We start from the raw sequence: 12,503 nt of genomic DNA, 5'->3' as shown, positions 1-12,503 counted from the left end.
CTGCCTAGCTGGCCCAAAAAGGAAGACGGAAACGTATGTAGCTGTCCGGGCCTCGAATCCATTCTGCCCTTGAGAAGGGCACCTCCCCGGCCGGTAGACTCCTCTGAGTTCTTAAGCGGCGGGGCAGCACCTTGCCCAGAAGGCAGGGCGTGGAACGGCGCGCCTCCAGAGTCCACAAGTCCGAGCTCATTCCATGTGCCCCAGTCCGGCTTGAGTCAGCGCGCGGGGATCTGCCGCAGAGCGACGACCTTGCCCTCGACCCCTGTGCCCCACGTCACATGACCACGGCCCGGGCGCCACGCCACGCTCTCCGCCTGTCACTCATACGGCCCGCCCCCCGCCCGTCACTCATACGGCCCGCCCAATGGCGACGGCGCGGGCGGGCCCACGAGGGGCGGGGCCTAGGGCGCCGTGCGCCGGAGCTTGTGGCGTCAATGCGTCCGCCGTGTCCATGGAGAGAGGTTGAGGTGGCCGAGCTCCGGCCCGAGGCATCGGGGCGCCGGGACGGCGAGGATGTCGGCTTCGTTAGTCCGGGCCACTGTCCGGGCTGTGAGCAAGAGGAAGCTGCAGGCCACCCGGGCCGCCCTCACCTTGGTGAGTAGCTGGGGCGCGCGACCGGGCCCGTTATATTGGTTCACCTTCGCCCCCGCGAGGGGGTCACGGTGGCAGGGCACAGCACGGCCGGGCGGCGGGACCCCTGACCTGCTCCGCAGCCGCCGCATCATCCCCACCCCCAACTCCCCTCTGCTGGGGAGATAAACAAGCGCGGGCGGGGCTGCTCCTCGGGAGCCGAGCGCCCGGGAACTACGTTTCCCAGCAGGCTGCGCGCCGCCGCGTGCGGAGGGGGGAGGGGCGGCGCGAGCGCGGCCCCTGGGGGTCAGGCACGGCTTTTCCGGAGCTTGGGGCCGCGGAGGGTCTTGCCGGCGCAGCAGTGCTTGAGGTCGCGGGTTACTTAGAGGTCGAAGTGCCAGGTGCCGGGCGTAGCTGGGTGAATGAACCAGGGTTCCTACCCTTGAGGCGCTTGGGGAGAGCCGAGCCTAGCCTCGCCTGGCCGGAGGACCACAGTGTGATGCGGGATCGCCGGTGAGAGCGCGGAGACAACAAAGCCCACCCCCTTGCGGAGATCAAGGCTGCAGTGCACAAAGGGTTACTTCCTGGTGTCTGGGGTGGAAGAGGCTTTGAAACGCACTCTGTGCCTCCAGCCGTCCTAGGCCGTGGTGGCTCTAACAAAGGACAAAGAAGGATAAATGTCCACCCTGAGTGAGTTTACAGTGTTCTCTGGGTGAAAGGTCAAACACACTCAAAGGAAACTTGCTGCAGATACTTACAGAATTTATTGCGCATGCTGGATCCCCGACGTACTGCACAGTTTTGTTTTGAGTTTTAAATTAACATAAAATTAACCACTTGTAAGCGTTCGATTCGGTGGCATTTAGTACATGCACAGGATTGTGCAACTGTCACTTCTATGTAGCTCCAAAACACCTGGCCCCAAAAGAAAACCCCCTGTCCATTAAGCAGTCACTATTTGCAGTTTTGAAAGATTGATTTCATAGGAAATCTTATGATCAGTTCAGCATTCTTCTCACACACACCCCACTCTTGGTAAAGAAGCCTTTGTGCAAACACTCAATTCCTGAAGACTGGGGAAAACAGATTAAATTGAATCATGGATTCCGTTCAATTTAATGCCATAAGAAGGCCTGTTGCCGGAAAATTCGTTTCAGCAAAACAGGAGAAAGTCATGATCAGGTGGGAGAATATATTTTTATAATGGGTCACTATTTTAGGTGCACAAGGAGGTTATCCTGTTTTTATGTGATACTGTATTCTACATTCCCTTTTTCTGTACCATCAAGCCCATTTTCCTGTCTGAAAGATACACTGTCAAATCTTAGAATTCTCCAAGATCTTGAAATCATAAGAACTAGAAGGCACTACTCATACTTTGTGTCTCCTTTCAATCTGAGTAAAAATTATTCAGAAATCAAAAGAACTCTGCCACTGGTACTGATAGAGCCAGGAAGAGTCAGAAAGTGTGGAGACGGTTTTTTGCCTTTTCTTTCTCCACCATTTGGCGTGGTATCAACACCTTTTCTTCAAAAATTGAGTCATACCCTTTCTCTCCATTCCTACTTAGTCATCAGACATTTAAGACCTACATTTCCCACCCTCTTGGAACACAGTCATGGGCCTGGCCTTTGGCACCTCTAGAAATTACTGGGAACAGTAACCCAGCCCACTTTCTCAGACCTGGGCTCTCAATCGCATTTGCTCCTTTATGCTTCATTACCTGTCCCGGCTTACCAGGCCAATTCTGCTACCAGCACTGCTTTGTCATGTCAGTTCTCAGTTCACAAGGGCTCTGTGTTGCCTTTGATCAACATTTCCAATTAGCATGCAGGAGTCCATTGTCTGAATTTTTCCTACTTAACTGTCTAGCAGACTTTAGTCCCTTTCCCTGTGATCTTAGCTGGTGCCAAAGCACATCCCTGTTTCTTTCCACCAAAGGTCCGTGGTAGCAGGCTTGCAGTTATTTTAATCCTGGCATGTGTTCCTAGTTTTAACACACTGGCATGCATGTATTGATATCTGTGCTTAATTTTTAAGTGTTTTTGCAAACGTTTAGTACCATGTTCATTTAAGTGCAAAAGCAGTGAAATCATCAAAGGACTAATGAGTGAAGACAGATGAGAACAAATGAAATGAGACAGTTCAATGAAACGGGTAAGAAGAGATGATGAATGTTAGCTAAGTATATAAATTTTGACATCAGGAATTCGACATGTTGCAACCTTTGAGAAGTGCTGTACCTGTGCAGTCTAGTCAGTGAGAGGTTAGGAAAAGGTATTGATGAAATAAAAGCATGATTCCATGTTTTCAGAGCCAAATTACCTGTGTTAACTGATGTTAATCCAGGAGAGGATTGGTGGTTTGCCGGAGAGAAAGACTTCAAAGACTGGTCACAAGCACTTTTATGCAACCAGGGGTGGGGCCTTGATAGAATACTTTAAGGTTTCAACCCATCACATCAAAGTCAGTACCCTTCATCCAAGGAGGATGACATCCCCCTTCCCTACTTCCCTGCAGGCCCAGGAATTGTGAATGGAATTGTATGTATAGGAGCCAGAGTAAAATATGACTGAAGAACTTGAAGATTTAACACTACATGGCAGGCAGAGGCCTTTATTTCCATTGTACAAAGCAGAATCATTGCAGCCCTAATTAGGGTTAGGGATATACCCACAACTGGCCTAAAACTCAACCAAAGATATGAAGATTAATGGTACATAGCCAGCATCATTCTCGATGCGTAGGAGAGAAGATAATTCATTACATACAGTGGGTGCCTTAGGGCTTAATTTCTAGCAGCTCCTGGTTGAGAAGGGTATGGAAACAATATGATGTTAAATACATGGGAGCTCAAGGAGGTGTGTATTCATTGAAGGAATAGCCCCAGAAGTCCTTTGGAACAGTGACCAAGCTGTAAGATTGGTATATGGAGGCAATTTAAGGGGCTTTACACAGGAAACAATTGGAAGTAGCCTGAATGTCTAACAGTAAAAGGCCAGTTAAATAAGTAAGAGTAAATCTTGTTGGTGAGATATGTAGTCATTGTAAGTAATGATTTTTTTTTAAAGGTTTGGGAGTCATAACTTAATTCTTTGACTTAACTAGCCCTGTGCAAATTATTTAATCTTTAATACCTAAATCACAGAACTGAAAGAATAAAAAGATGATGCATATAAAACATTAAGCACCTAGAAAGTACTCAAGAAACAGTGAATGTATGTATGTTACTATGTGTCAAATGAGTAGCATGTTAAACTTTCAAAAGTAGGCTACAAAATTGTGGATGTATACTATGATTACCTGCATGTACAGGAATAGGCAAAGACAAAAGGGAAACAGCATCATAATGCCATAGCTGTTAAAGAATGAGTCAAACAACATATACTGAAATTTATTCATTGGCTGCCCTTTATCTACCATCTTTTAAACCTTAAAATGCCAGATTTACAATGAAACGAAAGTAGGTTGTAGTTGTTGGCTCATGTTTAGTATACATAATCGTGGCGTTAACTTTGGGTTTTAATCTTGTTTCCTTAAACACCAAAAAATGAAAATTGCCTGGAGAATGACTAAGGAAATGCAGTATTGAGGATGGAAAGTTTCTGCTACAAGGAATAGAAACGCTATGGCATTGGATAAAGTAAAAGTATGTTGCTATGAAGTAGTCAAAAAATTCGTTTATCTACAGTGCCTTCTCCCATAATTTCAACCACAAAAACAGACTAGAAATCTTTTTTTTTTTTTAAGGCCAAAATAATCTCACTCAAAGATACTCTTTCACTTGAAAGAATGTCTTGTTCTGTGATACACATATGAGAGAAATCATTATATTTTATTGAGTTTCAAGGGCCTCTTGAATTTTATTTCACTGGCCAAATCCCAAGTGACTTAGACTCATTGATTATACATAACTTTCTTGGGTGGGTGTGGGTGACTTAGTTGTTTGGGGGAGTATGTTGAAATTGGAGGGCCGCTAGGCTTCCAGCATGTTGTTTTGTTGACGTTTTTATACTATTTCCCAGAATGATCTTAAGTCCCAAATGTTCCCCTGTTTAGTCATTCTGACTTGTTCTGAAATTCAGATCCATTGCTTGGAAAGTTCTAATAACCATATCTTTACCCCGAAATGGACTCTCAGCAGGGTTATACAGCATCAGTAACGCTCCTCCCAGTGGGGTATATTTGATTATTGCCTGACACTAGAAAATTAAGACATGTTTTGGTTCCTGTAATGACAGTCCCCAGGCACGCAGGCAGTTTTTCTCTTAAGCCCCTTTCAGTGTGAAATGTTGAACATCAACCACTCTGTGGTAAGTGGACCACTCCCCATGAATTGCTTTTGTTTGCTGTTTAAGTGTTTTCTATTAAGAGTTGAGAAAAGAAGGAAATATATTGCTTTTGTAAAAACCAAATTAGATAATTTAGAAAGTCACATGGGACTCGGGAGTTCCCTGGTGGTCCAGTGGATAGGATTCGGCGCTTTCACTGCCGTGGCCCAGGTTCAGTCCCTGGTCAGGATGAGAAGAAACCCTTGGGGCAGCATAGTACGTGTGCCCTGAGCTTACACCTCCCATCTGCTGGCAATAAACCAAGGCTCCGCATCAGGTTGGACTTCCAGTCAGTATTTTCCCATGGCTGTGCCTTTTTTTTTTTTTTTTTTTTAATTTACCGGAAATCTTTTGATTGTAATTTGACAGTAATTAGATTAATTTCTTCAGGACTCACATGGGAAATATCACCATGAAAATCAGGAAAGCTGGTTTTTACTGGCAATCACTTAGAAGGGTAACTAAGCATTTAAAAAATTTTTTTTCCATTAATATCTCTCTAACTATTTGAGGTTAACATACTGTGATCTTAAAAAAAAAAACAAAAAAAAAACCCCGCAATTCTCTGCAGAATTTCCTCCTTCCCCCACCCCCCCCCATCCTATTCCCTGTCATTGATCTCTTTGGCTCGTGTTCTGATAGAACTGTGGGAAACGGCCTTTATAAACCACCCACTGGTAGTGATTTATTTAACTTTTTTTTTAAAATAACACACAATAAGAAACACATACACACCGTATGTTAATAACTGAATCAAAGTTTCACTGTTTATCAAGTGCAGTGCACTATTCTGTGATTTTTGTTTTTGTTTTTTGGCTGTGTTGGGTCTTCGTTGCTGCGCGCGGGCTTTTCTCTGGTTGCGGCGAGCAGGGGCTACTCTTCGTTGCAGTGCGCAGGCTTCTCATCGCGGTGGCTTCTCTTGCGGAGCCCAGGCTCTAGGCGCGCAGGCTTCAGGAGTTGTGGCACGTGGGCTTAGTTGCTCCGTGGCATGTGAGATCTTCCCGGACCAGGGATCGAACCCATGTCCCCTGCGTTGGCATTGCGCCATCAGGAAAGTCCCTGTTGTTGTTTTTGTTTTTGTTTTTTTAATGATAGTCTCAACCTTCTACATTGGTTTCATGACTTTTCTAAATTGGGTCCAGACTCTGCTTCAGCATCTTCATCTGGCCAAGCCCCCACCAGACAAGGTGAAAGAGCACACTCGGGCCATCCATCAGGTCTGTACCCCCAGCACAGGCTTGAGTTCTGGTTACGATTACTACCTAGTTGTAGGTCATAATGTCCACTCTGAGATTTCACAAACCAGGAAAATGCCTGTAGAGAAAACTGGAGGACCGGCTCAGCATTGCCAGCTGGAGGAGCTAGTTAGTAAAACAAAAAGTAGGAAGGACATGATCTCTTCATGATAAGATATTCTCATTGTTATAATAATAGCTAGCTTATGTTGAGCTGTCTGTTCCTGGCGCTATTCTAAGTGCTTTTCATGAATTCGTTCATTTAATCCTCACAAGAATCCTCAAGAGGAGGGATTTTTATCCCTGTTTAAGCCAGGTAATGGGCTGGGACACAGCTAGGAAGTGGACCAGGAATGCCCTGGGACAGGCTTTCTCCCTAACAGCCTCCTCAGGAAGTTGGGGTTTGTAATGCTGATCTACGCATGAAGTACTTTGAGACGTTTTATTATTTTTGAGGACAACTGGGCTTGGTTAAACAGCATTTCTCCTGAAAACTCTTCCATGTTCTTGTTTCTGTTATTGACTAACTTAGTTCTGGTCATCTAGATGCTCAGATGCTGATGTAATAATCTCTGTGAATAGGGACTTCCCTGGAGGTCCAGTGGTCAAGACTTCGTGCTTCCAATGCAAGGGGTGCAGGTTCCATCCCTGGTTGGGGAACTAAGATCCCATGTGCCGCGTGGCCGAAATCAGTCAATCAATTAATCAATCTCTGTGAACATTTGGTGTGCCTGGCACGAGAGGCACACACTGGGTTATTTGATGCTAGTAACACTTTTTCCTCTAGGTGTGCATTTTGATGGATCTGAAATAGATTTGGGGTAAACAGAATGAGCAATAGAGTTAATAATGATCAATAGGAAAAATTCCTGAAGGTTGGCTTTCCCAATGTGGTACTTGATATCATTCATTGACTGTCGAGTGCCTTCTGTGTGTCAGGCAATGTGCTTGTTGCTGGGCATAAAGTAGGAATTCGAAATAGATGCTGACTAGAAAAATTACATTTGTGATGTGAGTAGATAGTACCATAGAGATTATGACAGGGAGCTGACCTTGACTGGGGGGGGTGGGGGCAGGGGATGAAGAGGATGTTGCTAGTAGATATTTTAAAAAATGCTTTTAATTGAGTAGAGTTCATATGCTTGTGTATGAAATCCACAAGGTACTCTGGTGAGAATGGAACATAAATTCACCATGTGAATTTGCTAAAGATAGACTTGAGTAGTCTTAAATACTAGGAAATATAAGGCTGAAGAATGCAGTCTGTAACTAACAACTTAATAACCTTCCCTTTTTTCAGACACCTTCAGCAGTAAACAAGATAAAACAGCTTCTTAAAGATAAGCCTGAACACGTAAGTAAAACCAATCAGACAAACATTTAGTAAAAAATTGAAGTTGTATTTTCACAATGAATTTATCTTGTGATAAACAGTGTGCTTTCATTATTTAGGGGTTTTTATTTAAAAAGTAAAAAATGCTCATGATTTTTAAACGCAAGTAACACAACAGGGTATGATGAAAAGGAAGTCACTCTCTCACCCCACATTCTTCATTCATTCTCCCTTCCAGGAGGCAGCCTCTTCGTGTCCTTGCACAGATCATCTGTGCATTTTATTACCTAGACCAAGGTTTCTCAGCCTCAGCACTGTTGATGTTTTGGACTGGATAGTCCTTGTTGGGAGTGGATTACAGGATGTTTAGCAGAATCTCTGGCCTCTGCCAGAGTTGTGACAACCAAAACTAATTCCCTGAGGGGAACCACTGGCCTAGACTTTGCTTGTTACATTTGCGTGTGTGTCTCTTTTCCTACTTAGGTGAGAACATACCACACACACTGTGGTTGCACTTTGCTTTGCCCCTAATAATATAGCTTGAAGATCTTTCCATGTCCTTACATAAAGATCCTTATTCTCCTCATGGCTGCATATACTAGTATATTTCGTTGAACAAGTTTATTTAGCCAGGCTCTCGTATTAAAGGTCTTTTGGGTTGTTCTCATTCAGTGCTTCCACAAACATTATTCAACAAATATTTAGCATCTGTAGTGTGCCAGGCCCATTGTTCTAGACCTGTAGGCATAACTTATTTCATCTGCATAAGCTGTATTCTTAGATGTAGAATCGTTGGGCAAGGGATGTGCATACCATCTTAATCTTAGCACATTGTTCATTGCCTAAGGGATACTGTAAATGACTTCCAAGACTATTAATATTCAATAATTATACTACAGAGTAGTTTCTAAGTTCCATTGTACAACCTGTATTACAATGTAACAGGAATTCGATCATCTTCCCCCTAAGAATTATTAAATCTAAGTATATCAGTGTTCCAACTCAATTCCAACTCAATTTGGGTAGACTAATGACTAGAGTATAAATTGACCAGTTGACACAATTTCACTTTTGTAGAGTTGAGAGATGTTTGTTCATATTGACATGAAAAGGGTTGAGCAAACACTTCATCAGGTGTCATTTGTGGCATAAGCAATCCCTTTTCCAAACTCCAGTTACCTAAAGCTGTATTTTCACATACTCTTTAAGTGTCTCTCTATTCCTAATAGTTGGACTTCCTGCTTGTTTGAGTCTTCCTATTTGCAAAGATAAAAACTAAGTTAAACAAGTATTTATGACGTGTGCTCCAGAATTTCAGCCAGGCAGTTTATTATTTACCATGTTGAATATGTGAAATTCCCTCACACATTCTCTAAGCTGTCGCTCTGAAGGTGAATAAAGCTGTAGTTCTGTCTCCTTGTTTGAAGACAGAAGAGAATACTCTGAATGCTTCAACTCATCAAAACCACCAAACAGCTTAACATCTAACTCACGCTCTTCATCAGATGTGTTCCCACTTTATGTTTGCTTTCCTGGAGCAAGCACATGTTACTGCTTTTCAGGGAATCAGGATCTGCTTGCTAAAATGATACTTCTTATGATAATGCTGTATACGCATACAAAAAAGCAGATAGGACTCAAGAATAGATAGAAATTGGGTAGATATTGTTAGAAAACTACATTGAGGTAGACATTGGTATTTTAAAAGTGCTGTTTGGTCACTTTTTAAACTTCTTAACGTCTGTGTTGACTGCAGTCTTTTGCTTTCTGGTACTTGAGAGTGTTTACAGAATTAAGGCCCCATGTCACATAGAGGCAATACAATTGCCAGGTGATGACCTATGAACCTTGGTGAACTTAACCATAGGGAAGTATCCTGGGAACATCTCACATGGTGAGGTGGAGCAAAAACATTTTTGAGAAAGTCCAGTTTTCTTAGGTAGTCGTCTCTGCCATCAGATATTTTTTTCCTTATTTTTTTTTTTTAAAAAAAAAGGTGATTATTCATTTTTGGAATTAAAACTCTTCCCTTAAAAATGTTATTCCCAGACAAAATGGTTAATAGTAATGGTTAAGTAATAAACATGCTTTAGGTGTAGTGGAATATTACGTAGGCATTAGTTGCAAATGATAATTACAAAAGCTAATTACATGGCAAAATGATGTCTTAAGTGGGAAAAAAACAAAGCAGAGAATAAATTTTTTATTTCTGCTCTAATAAAAACTATGTTTAGGGAATTCCCTGGCAGTCCAGTGGTTAGGACTCTGAGCTTTCGCGGCCAAGGGCATGGGTTCAATCCCTGGTCAGGGAGCTAAGATCCCACAAGCCGCACGGCACGGCCAAAAAAAAAAAAAAAAAAAAAAAACCCATGTTTAGATTATATATGAGACAAAGACTGAAAGAAAATAGGAAAAAACATACAAGCTCATTTTTAGGGTACTGGTGACTGTAGTTTTGGGGGGCAGTGTTCCCTCTATTATTGCTTTCTTTGTATATAATTGGTTTTTATTCTTTTTGGATCCCTGCCAATGTTGTAATGATATTTGTACAGTAGTTAAATTTTTAAAATGCTAGTTTCCCATTCTGCTTATACGTCCTAAATTTTTAAAATGCTAGTTTCCCATTCTCCTTATACTTCCTTTCCCATTCTGCTTATACTTCCCTACTGCTTAGCTTTTGAAGAAATGAATATTATCAAATAGGGCTTTTATTAATATAACTGTTTAATCTGTGCTACTTTAAAACTAAGTTTATTTTTACAATGCCTTTTCAGGTTGGTGTGAAAGTTGGTGTCCGAACCAGGGGTTGTAATGGCCTTTCCTACACTCTGGAATATACAAAGACAAAAGGAGACTCTGATGAAGAAGTTGTTCAAGATGGTGAGTTTTAAGCAAACTTTTTCTGGACACTTTGTTCTCCCTAAAATGTTTAGCCTTGTGTAGCATGGAGAGTAATGATGATAATAGTAGGAATGGTGTATATAGTGCTCACTGTGAGGGAGGCATGGTTTGACAGGCTTTCATATATTAACTGATTTATACACAGCAACTAAATGAGAATGGTACTGTATTGTCCCCATTTTGCAGATGAAGAAACTGAGGCACTGAGAGATTAAATATGTTTGCCTAAGGTCACATAGCCAGTAAGTGGCCTTATGAACATTTGAACCCAATCAAGTTCACTCCAGAGGCTGTGCTCTTAGTAACTAAGTGATAGATTATTGGATGAACTTGTTTATTTGTTTCAGTTATGAAAGGTTATCATTGTGTGCAGAAAGATTTTAAGATGATAAAACTTCAGAATGAACCAGCCACTTTGGTGTGAAGCATCTGTGTCAAATAAGTAATGTCATCTCCTGCTTTAGAAGAGTCTATTTCCAAATTGTATTAAAAATTGCAGTGCTTTAATTATATTTTGCCCCTCCCCCCCCCCCCCCCCCAGTCCCTGCCCCTACCCAATAATCTGATAAAATCTATTTAAAACAAAATAAGTACTGCCACAACCTCAGGGGAGTTTCAGTGTGCATGGATTCTGCAGCACTGGCTTTGTGTGCGCCATTAGCCAGTTTTCATGGGTTCTTGATGTGTATTCTTTTTATTGCACTTAAGTTACTGATCAATAAAGACATTTGTTAGTATATTATTTTTAAAATCAATACGTAAAAGTATCTTAAACCTGAAACTTTTCATCTTAAAGAAGAGATCTAATAAAGATAGTTCATATTTAAGTAATGATGCAGTTTTTTATAAGGAAGAAAGCTTTCTTAATCCATTAGTATTTATGAAGGTGCCCACCTCTACCAACTAGGTAGGTATAGATAACTAGGGAGTTATGTTATTATCAGTTTTCCGGTCCATAAGCAGAAAAACAGAACTGCTTGTACTGATTTATGATTTAGTCTTATTAAACTAGCCCATTATATCATAGTCCTTTGTGTTTCTCTAGGCTTGGCAGTGTGTTGTGTGTACAAATGTCATTTCAGGATTTTCATTAATCTTATTGACTTCATCTTTACAGAACTCTTACTGAGAATATACACATTTTCTTCATGTAGCAAATTGAAGTATAGCGAAGAAAGGCAAATTCTAGTTTTACACAGAATTGTCATGGAATTTGCTGTATACAACTGTCTAGCCTAATACAGTTATTTTTGACATAGATTATTGTGTAGGAAAGGAGACAGAAAACTGAGCACTGCATCCCTTAAAGGAAATACTGAGACAGATTCAAAGCCTCTTGTTTGACGTTTGTTAGTGGATACTATTTAAAGTTCAGTTGTGCTTTGAATCAGCAGGTTCCATGGGATGGCAGGCTTTATATGACTCATGTTTTCTTCTCCCCCAGGAGTCAGAGTGTTCATCGAGAAGAAAGCACAGCTAACACTTTTAGGAACAGAAATGGACTATGTTGAAGACAAATTATCCAGTGAGTTTGTGTTCAATAACCCAAACATCAAAGGAACGTGTGGCTGTGGAGAAAGCTTTCATATTTGACTCCTCAGGACTACTCGGGCTGTAGGCCCCAGGAGAGCTGTGGAAGCTCTAGGGCTTATTGAAGAAGTCATAGGACTGTCACATGCTTAAGGTTTGTAATGTATGGCTGCCTTACAAGGAAAATAAACTGATGCATTTGAAAATGAAGCCAGTGTGTTAGATTCCAGAAGAATTGATACTTGTGTTCTTTATAGGGGACAGAAAATGAGAATCTATTGCTCTCTTTGTGTCATCTTTCTGATCTGTAAAGAAAAAAAGTTTTACCCTGCAATTAACTTCTCCTTCCTGCATCCTTTCTGTTAGAACTAGTTTCATGGAAGTTGCCTTCCTGGGGGGATTTCAGAAAACATGTTCTTAATAGGTGTAGATTGGTAGATCTTTTGAAAGGATTGAACGTACATCTCCCAACAAGATGGATGGCGTTTAACATTCAGAGGCAGGAAGTCTTGACTGCTGGTGGGGTGTGGTGCTGCATTGTTTTTCTACCCAAACTGGGCACAGCGTTTCTACATTTTTATCTAAAACTTCATTGTCAGATGC

At 41.8% G+C, this 12,503-nt stretch overlaps 1 protein-coding gene across 1 annotated transcript; it reads left to right on the top strand.

Moving 5' to 3' along the window:
• Positions 1-423: 423 nt before the first annotated feature.
• On the top strand, positions 424-12,110 carry ISCA1 (iron-sulfur cluster assembly 1). Its single transcript, XM_068552826.1, has 4 exons — positions 424-594; positions 7,437-7,490; positions 10,244-10,349; positions 11,815-12,110. Exons 1-4 carry the CDS (start codon positions 514-516, stop codon positions 11,961-11,963), a joined length of 390 nt encoding a protein of 129 aa, XP_068408927.1. The 5' UTR covers positions 424-513; the 3' UTR covers positions 11,964-12,110.
• The last annotated feature ends 393 nt before the right edge of the window (positions 12,111-12,503 follow it).

The sequence above is a fragment of the Eschrichtius robustus genome, chromosome 10 (genome assembly GCF_028021215.1).
Source record: "Eschrichtius robustus isolate mEscRob2 chromosome 10, mEscRob2.pri, whole genome shotgun sequence".
NCBI lineage: Eukaryota > Metazoa > Chordata > Mammalia > Artiodactyla > Eschrichtiidae > Eschrichtius > Eschrichtius robustus.
This window is presented reverse-complemented; position numbering and strand designations above follow the sequence as displayed.